Below are 20765 nucleotides of genomic sequence, written 5' to 3' on the forward strand. Positions count from 1 at the left end.
TATTAGAGCTGTCTTAAAAGGGTCAATACTTAGGAAGTATAAACATCTTTACTTTAAACTATAAGTTTATATCTTATTCAGATCATGATTCACAATTAATGCGAAAAAAAAAATTGGCCATATTAGGGAATTACTTCATCTACCACTGGGTATTGTCTGTAAATTGCATGTTCTCTGGTCGGTTTGCTTGTTTTGCTGGACGACAACCTGAGTTTTCAGGAGGTAAAACCCTTCCTATCTTCGCCGACTAACTCAACTAAGAAGTGAAAAATCCCATAAGTTCCTCGCGTCATTGATTTGAACCTGCACCTATTCCACCCGAATTATATTGTCCACGAAGACAGATTAGTGTGAACAGAAATCTAATTCCAAACACTTCTCACGGTCTATTCTGAACACAACAGCGTTACTCAAACGCCAAATTCACCACAAAATGTAAACATATGAATGCTATGATTTATGACTATTGGACACCACAGTTACGTCCTCTTTGCCACCCATCTTGATGTTTAGTCCATAACGGATGCTCTACTTAATACAGTAGCATACCGCGGGAACTGGTGCAATATTTTCTAAATAGTCGATGTACTTCTTTAAAACTTTTTTTCTCTCTCCCTTCCCGAATAACAAAAAGTATCACGATGGATTCCCACTCCAGCCATAGATTTGCAGAGGTACCTATACTAATATTCCACTCCTACACTACATAGCCAGTTGCAACCACTAGAAGTGTATAAACAATTGAAGGAATTTACGAGTTCTTAAAATCCGTGATTGAATAATCTACCGTAATAAACTATTTCAAGGCAACTAATATCTTCTAGCAACTTTCAAGTTATTCCTCGGGATTATGAACTGCAGTAATTTAAGGAATGGGTAAATTACCAATTACTTAACAATCCAACATTGGATTTTATTTCTTCCTAACAGTGTTATGATAACCAGAATTATTAAGAGGGTCAGTTTTATCGTATTCTAAGATGGTAGCATGAAAAGGGCGTTGTCACACATACAGCTGCAGTGTTTGTTGCCATTCTAACTGTGGGAGGTTTCCACAGGGCGACCATCCATTAGTGGAGGTTAAACTGATGTAGCGTAGGCAGTAGTGAGTAATCTGATGGTCATTGGCCTATCTTCTTCTGCATCTCATTCTGTGAAGACAATGAAGGAAGTCTAAGTGTGGCTTCGAATGAAAATCTCAAAAGTTTTATATATAAAGACTTGAGTGTTTTTAATGACAGAATAAGAGAAAAAATTCTTCAATTTGATGAAAAGGAGCGTTCTCTGAGTGCTTCTTTCCAAAAAAAAAAAAAAAAAAAAAAGTCGCAATCACCTAAGTGTGGCCAGTATGCAGGGCATCAAAACACTTCACACCGAACCTCCTGTTCCTCTCTAGCGTAGAAGGTGATATGAAGGCGAGTAGAATTGGTTTTAGATGATTTGTAAGTACCATACTGAAGCGATTTTCTAAGGTAGATATGAGGGTTTTTTTTGTTTTGTTTGTCTTCAATGCTCAAAAATGAATTGTAGATGGTATTCCAATCTTTGTGAGGAGAGGGGGGAAACAATGACTCCTCCCCTTTCTCTGGCTCCACAAAGTAACATTCTCTGGGCCATGTTTGGACTGAATAGTATAGCGAGACTAGTCAAAAAGGATCATTTTTCCGAGTCAAAAGAACAGTTAAGAAATGAACCACTCCAAGAGACTTAAGTTACTACTAAGAGTAGCAAGCTTTACCATGGAACGCATGGCAAGTAGAGTGATATTGGATGTATTTATGGCCGCTCCCGTTTCTGCCTGAACTTGTGATCTTACTATCTACATATGCGACTGACGATGACCTAACTACTTTGCAGTAGCAACGAAAAATAATTGATGACATCATTTCAAGCTCCGAAATCCAATCCCATGTGGACTGCTACTAATATCTATTGTACCTCTACTTTGGGTCAGGCTGATGGAGTCCACTTTACTAGCATTGAAGAGCGTTGGGGGAGGGTTAAGTCTGAATGGTTAAGGTTAAGTCTTTAGTTTTTTTGTTTTTAAAGACCAACCACCTTCGACACTAAACGAGCTTCACTTACTTCATACATTACAATGCATATAATATAGTTTAGACGTTACCTGGAAATTTTGTAGAATCCAGACTTCTTTATCAAAATTGCCCAAGAACTCTAATTGCGGGAGAGAAAATTAAAGATCGGAGTTCAAAGGGCGTTAAAAAATAACAAAAACAAAGGAAATAAGAGGCCATTCCATAGGTTAAACGCACTGCCCCCAACTGGCAGATGGAGTACCCTCTACTTAACTACCAAGAAATGTGATCAACTAGGAAATCCTCATTTCGCATTTAAGCAACCATTACATTTAATTTTCTGTTAGGCTTATGTGTTGGCACCTTTACCCACATAACTTGTATCCTAAGGCGACTGGTGTTGTGTATCAAGATGTCAGCGAAGACTTGTTTAAAATGTCAGTCAAATGGTGTCACCCGAAACTTCTCTAATTCATTATGGCAACAACAGATGGTGCTTTGACATCTATGGGGGAGAATAGTGAAACCAGATAATGTCAGATGACATCCCAGTAGTGTTGATCCCATGAGTTTACCATTGAAGGTAAACAAAGAATTAAATATTACGAGGGTGGTCTAAAAGGTAATTCCCCTTAGTTCGCAAAGAAAGTCCATAGTTCAACCATCAGCTGGAAAAGTGATGTTAACTGTTTTTTGACTCTAATGTTATCAGCACCGAATTTTTGTAGAATGAAAAAAATAAAATAATCAAACGAGTAAAGCCTAGCAATGCAGCGTCTGACGTTGCTGCAATAGTGAAACATTAGCAGAAATTTGGTCGATGGCGTTTGAAGTTGTTTTGCATTCTCCCTATGACCTAGCTCCAAGGGACTTTTTTATTTCTACACCTTAAAGGCATAAGATATAGTCCGTGGAGTTGGTTTATTTAAACGGCGTACAAAATCTTGTTAAACGATGTGCTAATGGGGAAGATAAACCCCCAACCCCGGAATTTGAAAAAAACTTGTTTGTAGGCCAGTAACATTTGACTACTTATGCTAATATTAAATTGCATTAACTTCTCCCTCCCCTTAACTTGGAAATAGAGAACACCAAATATTTTTGTAGAGGTTTAGAAAGGGGAGTACAAGTCCATTATCTGTTCATTGATACCCTTGTAAAAGGTACAGAGTGTCTTACTTGATGAATTATAAGAAATACATCTTTGTTATAACAAAGCTATGGGAAATAAATACAAGGAACTTCGTCGGAGGACATATCTGCAACTTGTTCCCAAATGACAGCGTTTCTGACATGATTTGAATTACTTCAATGCGAACACGAAAGTATTTCATTTGAAGTCGGAGAATTGCAAATGAAGTATAAAAAATTTAATGAAGAAACAAATGGGGGGAATAGTAGGTTACTACAGAGGAGTACGGGATCCTTCTGTGACCAAGCGTAGCAAGGCTCCACGTCCTGACCTCGCAATTTCCTAAATGCAATTGTATTATTTGATTAATAAAATTTGGTATAATAACATTATCGAATCAAACTATACGCATTTTTCTATATAAATGAGCCACACAAAGAAACAAAATTGTTTTTGTTTATTAGAGTAACAAAAGGCAGCATGTCACGTATAATAATCCATTTTTCGTTCCGTATTCATCGCCGGTAATAAGCCAACACGTCAGGTCCATTACAGTGACCTATTTGTTCTCTTTCTAGACACGACGTTTGACTTCTTGAAATTTCTTTCTTCTTTCGCTCTTATGAGTGTGACGGATTTAAAAAAAAATGCCAAAAACACTGGGGGTTTAGTTGACCTTATTTACCGAGACAGTTGAACTATCGCTTATTGTTTAGAGAGATGCAAGAATTCAGCAACCAGACCATTCATTTCAAATCGTGATAATTGTTCTCCCAAGAGATTTTCACTAGCTTCCTGAGATCAGTACTATCCCCCCCCCCCCAATTATTGAGCACGATGGAGTTCCTTGCAAAGGAACAACTCTAGATCAAAGGTAAAATATGGAAGTTCTGTGGATTGCCTCGAAAAGAAAGTGGTCCAGGGTGGACAAAGTACTGTCTTATTTGATGGCCGCTGCGCGTCAATAGAAACAAGCTAATATTTTTTTCACGATTCTGTCATTAATACCCTCGGATGTTTCAAAACCTCCCCAGCAGCCTATTGTGTGATGTTATGGCAAAAGTAATCACTGCCTTTAACGAAAAAAAATATTTTTTTTCAATATTTTCTTTGTATGCATGTTACTTCCTGTTGGGCGATCGCTCCGCAAAACTGAACTAGGTCGGTCACGTGATGTCTCTTGTTTTAGTTGACAACGGTTACCTGTCTAGCTAGTTCATAGTTATCCTGTGATCTACGGGTGGTGATGAGAAATAAGCCGGATCAATCTTGATTACGTGGTTAGAGATCTTTAAGAGGAGGTGATGGAGAAACTTGTTCGGATTCAGTTCTTTCACCCCCCTCCCCTTCCTTAAAAAACTAGTGTTACACATGACCAGTGAATCTGGAATATCAGTGAAATAGAAGCTGTATAATCGCTACTTTAGCCAACGCCTTATTATTCTACCGAGTAAGCAAACATCGGGCTTAGTAATACCCTTCTTGGAAGATAGATAAGCATATTTCAGTGCAAATATTCACTCGCAAACACCTGTTTGCAAACCACTTTCTTACTCCCGTCTTTATCAATAATCCACTGTTTCATAATACAGACCATCCGAGTAAATGGATCCTTGAAATGATAAATGACCTCAACGTCCTCCTTAGATCTCTATGTAAGATTAATGAATCCTTTCTCAAAGCGGCGATTAGTTTCGGTGTTCTTTTTTACACACATGGTTTAGTCTTTTCATAAGATACGGTTAATCAAATTTCCTTTTTAAGTAATGAATTTCCAAAGAGATTAGCGTTAACAGCTTGGGGAAGTAAGTTCTCCACCTCCCCCAAATCATTCTTTCTCCAATATTTAATCAATTGTTTTTGCATTTTTAATCACTTGATGGTAACTTTTCAGTGATAATCATTCTGTAATAATTTTAACTTTCTAGTAACTGCTTGTGGAACAGACTGGCATGTTTCATACGGTTCCATATCTAGTCCTTACAGAGCATTTTCCAAAGAAAAAATATTTGCTGACATGGGAGTAAGGATTGGACTAAACAGCGTGAACGTCACATTACAAGGTAAAGTCTGAGACCAAATTAAAGTCTTTTATGTGTGTTTAACTTGGCTAGGATTGCATAAATGTTACAGTTTATCTGATATGGGCTCAATTTGTCTTTCAGCTGCCTCGATTCATGAACATAGCGAAGAAATAAATTACAACGAAAGGTTCCGATGGGCCACTCGTAAGTATTTTATTCTTATAAATATCCACTAATGGTCAAAAACTCATGAGTCTAATCAGTTGGAGTTCAACGTAGTAACGAATGTAAATTTCTTTTCTTTAATCCCATAGTTACATTGTCTAATATTTTGACAGGGCAGTGTTATCTAGAAGACGTTATTTAGCCTTTCAAAATTAGGTAACAATGACAAATGATTTGACTTGGTTAACTCTGGCTTTATTTTCATCAAAATTAGTTTTAAAATAAGTTTCCACATACTAGAACTTGAAATTTTAAATCTACCAATAAATGGTGGGTTGTACACTTCAGCAGAGAAACCATTGTTGCGTAAACAGGTGCTATAAATAATGAGTTGGTGGGTTTGTACGTAAAGAGCTCAGTTTTTTGGCTGATTTATGGATATTTTTCCCCACTTTTTTTTAACCAAACAAAGGCTGCAATTTGGTTATCAGAACGTGTCATCAGGGCTGAGAATTACACGTGTTGTGGTTATCTCGGCTTATCTCCAGAACTTCAACAGATCTCGAGACAACCAAAAGAAAACACAGCGGCTCTTTGATTCTGCAGCCATAAACAGATTCGCTAATGCTTGCTTGCTTTCATATAGGTTAAGGGCTGAAAGGGTAAAATCGTGTGATACTAAAGACCAAGATTTAGTGGTTTTTTTTTTTTTTTTTTTTTTTTTTAAATCTCTAGTGGGTATATTAAAGATGGCCATTTTTCTTACTTTTCAGCTACCCAACTGAAAAGAGAATACAAGGAAGCTCTTGTTAAAGGATTGCCATTTCCTATTCTAACAGTTGTAGAGTATCTGAGTTGCGATTCGGAAGGTTTTGCATGGGGACCACAATACCGACAAGCTGGCTACTACGCCTGTATCATCTTATGGTAAGTAGGAGATGTAAACATTGACTTGCGAAGTAAATTTTTTGTAATATCTCTTCCAACATTATGTTGCATTTTCTAGTATACAACTGTATTATACTCAGTGCTCACTTTATTGGATGCACCTCGACGCGATTCATCTTGGCGTGAATCTCATTAACTTCTGGGTTTAATGAGATTCATGCCACCCTGCACGTTCTGTGGGACAGCTTCGTTGATTGAAAACCTTCATTACGTTTCTCAAACAGTCCAGTAGTGTATTATCCAGCTGGAAGTAATAATCACATGAGACTAGGCGGTCAACGTGGAGTGGATCTGGTCCATAAATCTGTTTTAAACATAGTGTTTAGACATTCATCCACTATGATGAAGGGACCCATTTTCTTCCAAAAAGATTAAGACCATCACACTTCTCCCACAAAACCTCATATCAACTACTAGTCTTATTTCCAGTGACTTTTTTTTTTTTGCCTATCTGCCATTCCTTATGTATCCTAGCAAAACTCCATTTTGACTGTTGCGAAAAAATTCGTATCTGCCCTCTGGACACCTATAAAAATTCCACGTTGAAATATAGTGAGGTCATGTTGTTTTGCTTATCGTATCGTCTTTAATGTGTTCTTCACAACTTCTATTATAGATGTTCCTACTCATCTGGAATATACATAGCGAGTCGGGTGCCATAATCACATGAAGTAGTCGAAATCAGCCAATTTGCGTATGACATGTGATGTGTCTAATAAAGTGAGGAGCAAGTGTATAATCGAACATCAATTGTTTATTAGGGCAGCTCTGCGTTTTTTTTTTTTTTTTTTTGATCGGTGAAATCTCGTTTTAGTGACGAGGAAGTTATTCGCTCCACTGTGAAATAGGTTCTCTAGTGATTACATCTATAAAAACTTTCTTTTCCGGATTGGATAATTAAGCATAATTCATTTTGAAACTAGTACAGCCCCTTTTTTTATAAATATTGATTGTAGTCTTCTTGAAGGGCGGTTTAACTTCCGCGAATTGTCTTTTATTCTGTAAAGCTTACTGCTTAAAAATAAACGTCTTGATTGATATTCAAAACAATACGGCATATTTTTCTACAAAACGAAAAATATTCTTAATAAAATAACATATGCAGAACAAAAGAGTGCGCCTGAACTATATGCAAGGATGGGAAGAGTTTCATCTCTTTATTTACTAATTAAAATAATTGAGAACTAATCCTAACCCTCTGACTATGAACAAAATTGAATAATTTTTGTCAATTGTAATTTTAAGGAAATGGAGTAATATTTTACTAAGTAGGTTTAGTAAGCGCACTTTACTACGTGAACTATTTAATTAGTTTATTGGAATGAGAAGAAAATCATTAGACCCGAACAGTCCTAACAACCAAACTGGCTACGTTTCGGATTTCTATGTTGAAATCCGTTTTCAGGACTTTTGTTCCGTAACAGAACAAAGATCCGAAGATACAAATATTCTGTTTTGGTTCTGTGTGTTACAGAACCAAAAATCCAGTCCCAAAGACGGAAATCGAAACGTAGCCAATTTATTTGGCTGTTGGGACTGTTTTTAAGTAAATTGTAATATATATTTTTTTTCTCCCGTTCCAATAAACTAATTAAATACTTCACGTGGTAAAGTGTCTTTACTAAACCTACTCAGTAGTAATTCCACGCAATGTCCTTCTCAAGTATAATTAGGAGTTGTATATATCTTTTCTGTCTAACGAAATTGCAAATTTTTTTTTTTTTTTTTTTGGAATTTCCGTGGTTATAGAACATAAAAAAATAACAACATGCTTACTGGATCCCAGAATTTATAGTATATTAAAGTGATAGTTACAAATTCTGATATAATGAATCGGTGTTTATTCAAACCATGTCCCACTGAGCAATTGACCCAGCGAGTTGAACGCTATGCTGAGAACTAATGAATACTTATACAAAAAGGCATCAGTATTCCAGAAAGGTGAGGACAGCAATAAAAACAAAATATGGGAAGGTGGAGTACTTTGCTACTTAGAAAAAAATAAATAAATAAAATAAAACATTGATCACTTCCTTGTGTGTCAGTGTGAATATGTATTGTGCAGGTGCGCCAAATTATTATCGGGAAGAGAACAACAGCACTTATTGAAGTTCAAGCATTTAGCTTTCATAGTTCACTATGGACGGTCAATACCTGAGGTAGACCAGTTGGTAAGTCCAAGGTCAACTCCTCATAGAATTCTGAGACATTATGTAGTAACAAAACAGGCGAATTGTTTTTATATATAAAAACACTTAATATATTATTTGGTAATTAATTATAAATAAAATAAACCAACAGAGGGTACAGATGCCTAAAACCATTACGTTTTAATTATTGCTAAACATCTAACAGAGTCCTGCCAAGATGTTTAAGAGCCTGGATGCAAAGAAAATATCCGTGATACTTAATTTCCCTACCGTCCCACAACAGGAAAAAATGATCTATCCCATTTGAGGCTATTTATTTTCTTGATCCCGATGGAAGTCTGGATGCTGCTGCTTCTGTCTAACGCTGCCCTGTTTAGAGACCTTAAACTGTTGTACTCTTCTTAGATGCTGGAAGGATTTTAATTTCTTTTAATCTCGATCGTAAGCCATATAAACTTCCTTTTTAAAGGTTTCGAACCGTTGGTATCCAGTTATTAGACCGCCTATTAAAACAAGCATTAAATGGTGAAGGGGGGGAGAGAAAACAGACTTGGAAAAACTTGTTACATCTTAGAGAAGCTCGTGACCAATTGGCATACTTGACTTTTAAGAATACTGCCAAATGACACTTGATTTTAGCAACTCACCGTCTCTAACTGACAGGGTTTGGTGACGAAATAATTAATCCTACAGATCGGGATGAAAAATGTTGGTACAGTATGTCTTGAATTAACTCTGTCGTCAATAAAAATGGTAATGCAGCCAAAGTGGAAGAGTCAACCATGTTGTTCTACGCCATTGTAGAAAAACAGTACAGTATTCCGTGAAAACTGCGACATGCTGCCAACAGGATTTTAAATGGTGCCACAGGGTACTATGACTTCTGTTAAGAACTATATGCTAGTAAAAATTCTCCCAAAGTGATAATGGCAACACTAATAATCATCATGGATATCGTACTTCAGTATGAGAACTGTTAATAAGTCATATGAATAAAAAAAAAAAAAAAAAAAAAAAAGAAATCTCGTATCTTTTTGCTCATCTCTTTAGTCTTGATGACAAAACGTCGCTCTAAAGTTGGACGGCTAATACTGTGACGGGTTGTCGTTTTAAATGTGTTGATGGTAAGAGGAACCGGCGTGATGCCACGGGGTTTCGGAACCTATTGCGATTCCTGGTATTGATTTACACTTCCACGTAGTATGTCCCGAATAGAAAATCGAAGTCAAAATCCGGCTGTGCCAGCCCAAGATAAAACGCTATTTGTGAAATCATTCACAACTGTAGGGGGAGGGGGACCATTTGTCTTTGAACTACCATTAACAAAAACAATTACCTACAGATGTTGCAGAATCACGGTGTTCGTCAGTTGTTTAATCTGTCATTTTCCAGCTAGATCGTGCCCCTATGTTGAGGAAAGGAGATTCGACGTTACCTTGATGCAACATTTCAAGGTCGCTGGATCAGTAGTAAGCTTCCAATCCCTTGACCTCCCTGCTATCCTGACATAACTGCACTTCACTATTTCCTGTTGATATGTCAAGATTGCTTGTATCTTTGGTACACAATAATGCATATCGTGATGTATTTAATCGGAAAGGGTTATTCGTCTTCCAGATATCATTGCACATTTTGTTGCATGTAACAGATTTCGAAGAGTGTGTGGTAGGCAGACTTCTACCACAAAGTTACTGGTCCGGGTTCAGATCCACTTTCGTAGGCTGTTGATTGTTGTTTTTCTATCACGCTGTCTCCACTTATTATCTGGTCCATTGGAACCTTTTTTTTCCGCTCTCATAGTTGGATTATGAAGGTAGATAATTAGATGTATATAGACATGTACCTGATTATACCGAGGATATCAAAATCGGAGTGTCCAAAACTTGTAAGCATTTTTGAATTTTCTTAGTAAAAAAAAATTTCGCAATAGATAAAAATAAAGGATGAATAGAAATGGATTCCAAATTGTACAGCGTTAACAGCAAGTCCAGAAAACAAACTGTGGAAGCAAAAGAGAAACCTAGCGTTTCGAATGTTGAATGAATGAGATCCGATAGGCCTAATAAAAATAAATTGTATTCTCTCAATCCCCTAGTCTCCTGATTTTATTTCTTTTACTTACGGGGGGGGGGGTGATTTGTCAATTTCCTTTATTGTAGGTTTGTATTTATTTTTTTTTTATCTGAATAAATTTAACTTTGGTATTATGTGCACACTTTCTTTTGTTTGCTGTTATCCCAATGAGCAGTTTTACCAAACTGCTACTTGTGAAAACCGTATAAAAGGCGAAGGAAGTGGTTGAGTATTGGAAGACATCCAAGGCCGATATATTCTCCTTTTTTCATTGGATGAAAGTCCAGATCTACAGAGAATCCTTGAAGGAAAAACTGTTTGTATAGAAACAATGGAAAGGTAGATTGAACTTTACTGTTCAGTTTGACCTCTCCGGAAGGCCTTCTACTTATATCGTCCTCACAAGTTACTCTACGCATGTCGGACGTGTTTGACGACGAACAATTTCAACTCGACCTTCACCTGTCACTTTAACCTCGCCAGCAACCTTCGAATGGCGCGGATGTAGGATGAATTTAGACACTCGTGACTTGCCCCATTTCTCCCGTAACTCATTAATTATATCTGCCGAAGCGAGCGCATCCGAAACCTTGAAAGTGATGCAAATTGGTGGTCTTCATTCAGTGAAAGAGATATATATATATATATATATATATATATATATATATATATATATATATATAATTTTTAGGTTAATAGCAAATGTTAGCGGTTTTGGTAAGCCAACCATGCGAGTATAATATATATATATATATATATTTTACTATATAATTCTAGACTGTCCATCTGCTCTCTCATCAATTTTCTGAATCGTTGGCCATACAAATAACACATCAGGATCACAATGTTTGTGTGGAAAGTCCATTCGTTGAAAATTACTTTCGCTTCAGATTTTTTTTTTTTTTTTTTAGAACATTTCTGAGGAGATGCAGAAAAATTCAATATTAACAAAATAATAAATTTAATTTACATAATTATGTTAAATATAATTTTATTACTGTGTTACTTGACTTAGCATAAGGCATTATTACAGATATATACCTACCTTCATTGCTTCTTAATATTTTGAGGATTAATTATTTTCCTTTTTCAGGGTAGCTTTTGCTATCTGGCTGTTGATGAACATTCTTCTCTGTGCAGTACCACGCTATGGAGCTTACACCATGATGCTAACCGGTGGATTATTGCTGCTCACCAACGCCCTCTATGTTCTGTTGATTCCAAAACGCCCATTAATAATTCGTATGGAAAGTACGATCTTCGCTTTCCGGTATGGCTGGTGCTTCTGGATCGTTTTAGCAGCAGGTGGATCTCTCTCAGTATTAAAATAGAATATTAACTTAAATATTACCGATTACTTGATAGCTGGGCTTTTGGGCAAACTTATGGGCAAAAAAAATAATAATAAATTAAATCTCTAGTAATTGTTTTAAGAAAACATATAGCTTAATTTTTTCAGCAGTTGCCAGTAGCATTCTAACAGTGAAAACGATGAGTTTTTCGATTATGACGCCATCTAGCTATCATGACAGTAATATCGATTGTTTTTTAATTAATAAAACAAATTACGCATCGTTGGATTATTCTACAATGCACATTATAAAAATAACAATTATGTATTTCTGTATATTAATTAGTTTTCTAAAACTGTATTTAAAATATCTGCTTATTTTTATAACATCCAATTAATTTTAGAAGTAACTTACCATGCAGTCAGATTTTCTAATAATATTTAATTAATTTCAGGAATACTTGCAGTATTGGTTGGTGCTATAGTTTCTCTCATCGACTGGATTTTTCCTAACAAGTTTTCGACCATATTCGAAGTGGACTACGACACTCCATATCGATATTTTGTGGGACAAGATAATACACCCAGAGGACAACACAGGCCACTCAGCGAAATGGTGCAAAACAGAAAGACACTCGAAGTCAGAACTTACCCTTCTACTAGTGGGGGTGCTACTACTAGTACGGCTCTCGAAGGTGTAGAAAACGCGGCGTTTGAAGATGACAACGAACAGTTTGGAACTATCATCAATGGCAAAAGGGCGGTTAGCCTCCAACAGTTTGGAAAGATGAAAGTCGAACCAATTACGAAGAGGATGCGATTTGGATCTACAACACAAAAGTAAGTCCGTCTAATTACAAGAAATAACGATATTTATTTGTTTAATTTCGAATTTTCTAGTTCTGCAATCTGATATTCGTAAAAATGAGGGGAAAAAATAGTCGAGAAACATTAATCATATTTTATAGAAACGTTATTCAAAATGATATTAGGAGTCGTCCATACTGGACACTGTTTTTCACTAATTTTCATTTTGGAGGTAGTGCTTCCTCGCCATGAAAATGGTGTGTTTATTTTTTTATAGGATTAGGTTATCTCTTATGGAAGACCTATTGTTTTGTTGTACAGAAAGTAGTAACCCTTTTTATGCGCGTTCGCATATCTACATAATGTGCTTATTTCTTCATGTCCGGCCGTTCGTATGTAACAATTCGAATCCCAGTGGACAGACTTTCACGTAATTTTATATTTGGACCCTTTAAAATGATTTGCAGAGCATTTCAAACTTCATTAAAATGAGCCAATAGAAATCATCAGATTATTATTTTTTAATTTACCCAACTTGTTAGGCGACGTAATAATTCTACTCCCAGGCATTGGATTTTCATGTATTTTTTTATATTTAGGCCTTTTAGAAAGATATTTTTTAGGGGCATTCCAAATTTCACTAAAATAGGACCAATAGAATTCTGCCTGTTATTATTTTTTTTTTTTTCCCACACATAGGCTGTCCATATACTGGATATTGTTTGTTGCCATGCACTGGTTGGAGGAATGAATGGCCAATGTAACGGATGCGCAGAAATAATTTTCTTGGTTCGCGCATAAAAGGCATTGTTTTTTTGCTCATTTATTTTGTTATAAATCGTGAATTATTTGGTAATGTGCCTGACATGAAACGCACTGCATACATTTAAATTAACTTTTTTTTCTTTTTTTCCAGCCAAACTACCTTCGTCGAGTCAACTAGTCCATCCCAGAGCCAAGTAAATATCGACATCCATGCTGCTGCCATGTGGTGATATTTAATACTAAATATAAACAAGTTACCCAACGAAGTCTCTCTAACTGGAACCTAAGATGTCATTGTATTGAGAAGAGAGCCTAAAATGCTCGGATTTTCAAGAAATTATTTATATTCATTTACATCTTCAGCTGTCATATGAGAAGACATCATGCATCTCCTTTTTTATATTCTCATATTTTATGTGATCTTGGACAGTCGAAACTGTCGATGTGTTCCTAGACTGTCTGACAGTCAAATTTAAGTTCTAACTTATAGTATTAAGGCTTGTCAACGGTATAGACAGCCCATTATGAACTATTTATGTTCGTCTTCGTTTAGTGTACTGTAAATTATCTACTTAACGATGTCTCTAACTGCCAACGTTTTTAATATGTAACTAGTCATAAAACAAATGACGTTTGCCATACAACCGAATGTGACCTTGATGTTCTTTATGAGCAACTTTTAATTTTAATAAAAAAATGATTTCGTATCTGTTTTCGTTAGTTATTTCATGCACTACGATTGGTATAACGCTGTATTTCTCAACTGGTACGGACATGTGGTGCTGTTACTGAAGGAGCACTCCATTTCGTGAAAAGGGTGCGCCTAATCAAGTGGCTACTCAAATATTTTAATATAATACAAAAGGAAATTAAAATATAATTATTTCCCTCTTATTACTGGTTTGTTAACAAACCTATAGCCGCGAAGAGCTACGATGATATCATCGGGGAGTAACTATTGGCTGTAGTAGGCACGGCAAGACTATTTCAATATGCACGAAGGAGGTGCTAATTTCTATTTGGTAGCGCATTATTATAAAGTTTCTGTGGAATGAAATTATGCCAGCGTATTGGCATAATGGAGAAGACGTGAAAATGAACGGTTCTAATCGGTGACAGAGAACATCCGAGATGCAAAAGATGCCATTTTCATCAATCAACAGAAGACTTAAATGTGGAACATTTGGTATAATTGCCAAGTGTTCCACATTCGAACTCAGATCTTTTCCACTCCACTGGGTGGAAAAGATCTGAGTTCGAATTCTGCCGATGACGTGAGGAATTTTTATTGGCCTTTTTCAAAAAGTGGCTGAGTTAGACTGTCTCAGGCGCGGGTAACAATGGTTTTTATTCTAGCCAACTCAGATTTTTCGTCCAGGAAAGAGGCAATTAGACCATAGAACACTTGCAATTTACAGACATAATATATACAGCGCAATATGGCTTAAGACACTGATGCGCCTAAAAAATAAACTTACAAGTCAAAGGATGAGATAAAGCTGGCAATACTGTATTGTCAACATGTTGACGTAATCATTTCAAAGGCATCTGCTTTCACAAAGACTATTGCAAGCTTCTCGCAGCTTTAGTGATAATGAATATACTGAGGAACTTGAAATGGGAGGTTCTTCCTTTTCACTCATACTTCAGACTTGAACTATGAGTGATAATATAATAATAAAAAAAATCTTCAAAATCACTTAAATCAGTGTAATATTGATTATGACCAGAATTACGCAACTTCTTCCGAGAAGATATCCGAGAGTTAGCTAATAAGCCGCATAAGTGTTTCGATAAAGAGGGTTGGGGCTGTCTGGAAATGGGTTTTTAGGTGCATCAGCAACTTAGGCCATATAGCCGTATATGATTTGTCTGTAAATTATGGATGTTCTGTAGTCAATTTGCTGGATGAAAAACCCGAGTTTCCGGGAGAAAAAACCCTCCTACTCTTCGCAGATCCACTGACTCGGCCACGTTGTGAAAAAGACAAATTTCTTGCATTACTATGGGATTCGAACTCGGGTCTGTCTCCCAGAGTGGGGAGGACGTCAATTATACCTACTGTACTATCCACGAGGGCTTCTGCAGCTAGTTTAGTAATTATTAAAAACTAGTGGCAATAAAATTTTATAAAAAAATATTCTTATCTGAATCGCCGTCGTACATTTTAAACTTTCAGAATGGTTGTAACTCTCTAGCAATGGTACATAACGATTTCTTTTTGTATTCGAGCTGCGTAGCAGTATAATATAATACATGTGTAGCTGAACTTGGGACTAAAAGGAAATTTCTTTTTGATTACCATTTACAAAGATAAAGAACGGAAAAATTAAAATGGTTACTGTAGTCTCCTATCCACCATTAAATGTCATTAAAAAACCGTTCAACGTAAATGTGACCAGCACTATTAGTTAACATGCCTAATTTTAGTTCTTACTATTTGGATAATATTATTTAAAGTCAAATTAAAAAATTGAGCAAATATTGTACATTTATTTATCTTTATCATCACATACCGCTTCAACTATAATTTAATTGTAAACTTTGGATATCGTACCTTGTATATGAATAAATTACGCGAAGAACGTTTGTATCCTAATATGTAATGCAGAGAAACGGTTGAACTCCCAGAAGTGACCTCTTACTGGTATCGAGTAGTATGATATCAGTTCTGATGACCGAAATAAAGTAGAAATGGCATGTCATTCCGTGGTGCAACTGCAGCAGTGCCCTGGACTCAGGAGGGAAGATAAAAAATCAGAAAGCTACATTAAAAAAAAACTACGTTGTACCACGGCCCATGCTGTGATGATATGCCATTAAGCAGTTGCTGTTCCCCATCCAAGATAAAAGATGCATTAGAGTGTCAATGGTTTTGTAATGGCATTGGGACGCAGTTTTCTGGTATGGCATTAGTTCCCTCATCTAATAGACAATCATCTCACTGGAGTTAGTTACACAACCATCATAATGACCGTTCTCCCCATTCACGGTGGAAAAGGGCCGGGTTCGAATCCCACCAAAGACGAAAATAACATTTATGAGCTTCTTTCTTCGTGGTTGAGTTAGTGGGTCTCAGGGGAGGACAAGCAAGGTCCCCCACACCAGAAATTTAGTTTTTCGTCCAGCAAGCCGACCAGCGTACACACTCAATTTAGAGACATAATGCGCATGGGTAGATGAGGCAATTCTCGGGTAACCCTAATATGAGGGGTTTTTTTTTTTTTTTTTTAACACAACCATCATGAGCGATTATGTCCCACGCTGCAGCGTATCTGCTCCGGTATAATGGATAGTTTCTGGAATGATAATGGTACACCTCACAGGGCCTGTACTGTCGCAATTGTCTGTATAGCCCTCTCTTCGCTGGTGTGTGGTGCCCGGTTCCTGTAAAACAGTTCCAGAATCTTGTGGATTTCGTGATATACCCTATCAGATTCTAAAAATGCTCAGCCATCCATGATTTATGCTTCTAGTGCGAGTGAAATTGTCACAGATCATGCAGATGTTCCCCACTAATTGGACCCCAAGGATTACAAAGTTCGAAGTCGGCTCAGTGATTTAGAACAGCATGCCATGCTCTCTCTCTCTCTCTCGTGATATCAGACACGCGGTGCAGCTTTCTATATCCACAACCAAAGGCCTGCTAAGAAGCGATTTTCATTTACCAGCCGGTTAGATATGTGTGGCACCCTTGAAGATTCCACGGATCATAGGGTTCTACAATCCAGGCGTTTCCATTATTCTGTATAATACTCGTTATAGCGGACTTTTCATTATGGATTGTATTCCTAAAATAGACTTTTTACTGTGCATCGCATTTTTAAATGAATTTTACGGAATTTAAGATCAGTTTTGTCGCCTCATACCCTTTTTTCTGAGCCAAGACAACTAAAGATGCTTTTGTGTCTCTTGTTCTGTTCAGTTATTTTAAGAATTTCCACTCGCCTCCCCGAATAACGGGGAAGCCAAAATTTCCACATTTTTATGTCACAGCAGTTAGTGACTTAACAAGGAAGCGAATATTTGGGTCACTTCTACATGATGACATGACCCCTACCATTTGAAAGAGTGTAGTGCTAAATTTCCTTCGTTTTCCTCGTCTTCCTAAAGGGTGAAAACCGGATTTCGTCCATTTTCTTTTCCGTTAAATTTACGCTGAGCAAATAGTGACCTGATCTTGGAATTGATCTGTACGAATAAATAAGAATCCCATATTTACTTTAAGTTTAGCAAGCAGTAATAAACTGTTGGTAATTGGGAATGCTTCACTGCACAAACCTGTTTCATTCTCAAACTCCACCTGAACAGAAGAACATAAAGAATCAGTATACATAACGCTTAACTTTAATATATAACGATTTATCTAGTCTCGATATTTAAATTTATTTATTTAACATAATTTATTCGACAGGGTGTTTAAAAAAGTAAATTTAGCAATTCTATATTGACTTTTATTGTGTATTAAGTTTTAGGTAAGTTGCTACCATGATTCGTTCCTCTTCAACTGACGATAACCAAAATGATATTCATCCAACCTTCGACTTCTTCCTTATCAGTTTGAAGGTCAGCTTCTAAATGGTATGTTCAAAATCGAAATAACGAAAAAAATATTATCGAATAAAAACGTTGATGGAAGATGCTATCAAGATCGTCTACTTGATAGGATTTTTTTTTTTCAAAACGAAGCCACTCGAAAGAATCCATATCTATGGCTGTCAGTGACTTTTGTTCGTTTATCAATATTAGTGGACTATCAATTTGTGGTATTGCAGATATCTTTTGTAATTTTAGATGTCTAGACAGTATTAGCAGATAGTAGACTCTCCCTTGCAAAAGACTTTTAGGCAGAAAGGTAATAGAGATATGCTGATAGGACATCATATTTTTTAAAATTTCTATTTATACTCCACTACGGCACACAGCAATCTAGATGAGTTACCAACTTTATCGTAACTGCTTTATTATAGTTTATATAATATAATCGTAAGGATCTTTTCACAATGGGCAATACCAAAAAAGAAATGCTTTTTAGTACACTACTAAGGAGCCGTCTGCCATCTAGTGTGATTTTTACATACTAGGAAGAGTCAAAACGAAGTCAGCAATGAAAGATGCAGTTTCCATTACATCTTTTGTAATAAAAAGTGGGTTGAAATAAAGCTAGTTTCTGATATCGTATTACTCCAAAGGCTTGTGCATAAACCAAATATTTCTCCTATTAGGCAGTCAGAAATTTCAATCTTTTAAAAAATGGGTAAGAAACGATTCGATTATTCTAAAAAAATTGCCAAGAACGAAACAAACAATAGAGGTATAGTCAATCACAGGCCATTTGGCTTGGGTCTCAATTTGAAAAGGCGCTTCAAATAACAATTTTCTAGAACTCTTCTGTGGAATAGCATTTGCACAGAAAAGGTATAGAAAATATTTTGTTGAATAAAAAATATATTCATATTTTCTCGCATTTTCTGATTTATTTGGTTTCATATATCATCGTTTTTTTTTATTATGGCTAGGGGACTTCAAAAGCTGGTAGTCGAGAGGTCACTCTGAACGGGTCTGAAACTCTATAAAATATAACGTATATAGTGGCGCATCGGAGAATCAGAGACGCCTCACAAAACATAATATTTTTTTAAAATATTTTATTTTCTATGATATTTATGAAGCTGTTCTAGATATGGGTCCCTTGTATGAATTTCTGCTACGCTACTGACTGACTGCTCAGTGGAACCCAGGGGGCTCACATCTGGTGAGTATGGGCTTGGAAAACCCAGGGTCCTCAGCTGGATATCATGATTCTTCTCTTTCTTGGTGATTCCTCTCTCTCTCTCTCTCAGGGTAACTTGGGAATTTTTTTTTGGCTGGTGCAGCATAAGCCTGAGGCTTCCTTGCACCATATGGCTAATAATAATAATAATTAAGATGGCCTGAGAGCCATCTTTCCACTGAGCGATCTAGAAAATCTTCATGAGGGCCAAATGGCCCTATGGCCTACAAAAAGCGTATAAAAATAATATCATTAGTATAGGATAACACACATAGGAGACGACAGGAGAGTCATGAAAAAAGTGAATCAAAAGTATCTGAGTCTGCATTTAAGTAAGTCACTGAAATAATTATCGAATTAATTATTTCTGTGACTTACTTATCGAATAAAAGACTGAAATTTTACATATTAATTTATTTTAATGGATCGACTTCTTATTATTATTATATTTATCAATTACCATTCGCTTTTCGAACAGTAAAATTTATTAAACTAGCTATTCTTAAATTCAAAAGTGTGGTAATCTTAAATAATATCTGTTGACGTCCTAAATAAAGTTTTTCTTGATGGTGGGAGGTTGAATGACTGAGGAGGGCTGGTTAAAATTAATTTCTGAAGTATTTAAGGGCGGAATTTAATACTATCTTTTGTTATGACTTACAGCGATCGCAAATCACTAGGAAAAAAATATATACAGTTCAATACAATGATAAGAATACTTTTCTTAAAAGACACTTTTTTGTAACGTGTCCTTTGTACTATATAGTGGTTAGTATCCCCGCCTGTCACGCGGGAGACCGGGGTACGATTACCCACCGGGTTGTAGAAGTTATTCCTTATTTAATAAATAAATATGAAGAATACTACTTTTTTTTTTTTTTTTTGGATTTTTAATACTTTCATCTTTAGAAATATTCATGAAGTACTACAGGCCTCTACAATAATAATCCTTTATATATGAATTATTACATAATTAGAAAAAAAAATAATACCTCCCCGGCGGGGAATCGAACCCCGGTCTCCCGCGTGACAGGCGGGGATACTGACCACTATACTACCGAGGAATACATCTTAAAATCCTTTATAAGAAAGAAAGCCTTGGCATGTTTTACTAGTTTCTGATGTACAGGGGCAAAAGACAAAATACAAAAGTCATTGTGAGGCCAAGCATAAAATAACTACCAAGCAGGGCCGGCCACAAGCCGGCCGACTGATTCTGTCGAACAGGGCCCCGCGCTCAAATGGTCTAAATAATAATATCATCCGCGTACTTTTTCTCATTTCTGTCAACGGGCCTACCTATTGATTATTGGTTCCTATTAATATTTATTCGTGTTCCTATTTTTATGAGGTTATTGCAATTGTTAAACAATATTGTTGATTAATGTATTAAATATTATTCGTATTTAAAATATTTGTTCGGTATAATATGAAATTATTTAATTATTTCTGTTACTGTAAAATTTGAAAAAAAAAAAAAAAAAAATCACTATTACAAAAATATCCCAAAAAAGTTTTGCACAGAACCATAGGGCCCTGCAATTTTTGGGGCCGGCTCTGCTACCAAGGGTTATTAGCACTCGGTATTCAAAGCAGTAGCA

General features: G+C 36.2%; 1 protein-coding gene and 1 non-coding gene across 3 annotated transcripts in view; one reads left to right on the plus strand and one right to left on the minus strand.

Moving 5' to 3' along the window:
- LOC150079466 (dual oxidase maturation factor 1-like) overlaps positions 1-13698 on the plus strand; it is a 44142-nt gene extending 30444 nt beyond the window's left edge. For both annotated transcript variants that reach the window (XM_090382794.1, XM_090382793.1), the window contains 6 exons: positions 5097-5231; positions 5334-5396; positions 6131-6284; positions 11622-11833; positions 12275-12659; positions 13543-13698. In XM_090382794.1, coding sequence (XP_090238920.1) covers positions 5097-5231; positions 5334-5396; positions 6131-6284; positions 11622-11833; positions 12275-12659; positions 13543-13621 — 1028 coding nt within the window. In that variant the 3' untranslated portion in view covers positions 13622-13698. The remainder of the gene's footprint in view (positions 1-5096; positions 5232-5333; positions 5397-6130; positions 6285-11621; positions 11834-12274; positions 12660-13542) is intronic.
- Positions 13699-20156: 6458 nt separating this feature from the next.
- TRNAD-GUC (transfer RNA aspartic acid (anticodon GUC)) lies at positions 20157-20228 on the minus strand. The gene has a single exon. It is a non-coding gene; the product is annotated as a tRNA-Asp (tRNA).
- Between the last annotated feature and the right edge of the window lie 537 nt (positions 20229-20765).

Source organism: Mastigoproctus giganteus, chromosome 10 (genome assembly GCF_048544385.1).
Source record: "Mastigoproctus giganteus isolate SK-2022 chromosome 10, ASM4854438v1, whole genome shotgun sequence".
NCBI classification, from domain to species: Eukaryota; Metazoa; Arthropoda; class Arachnida; order Uropygi; family Thelyphonidae; genus Mastigoproctus; species Mastigoproctus giganteus.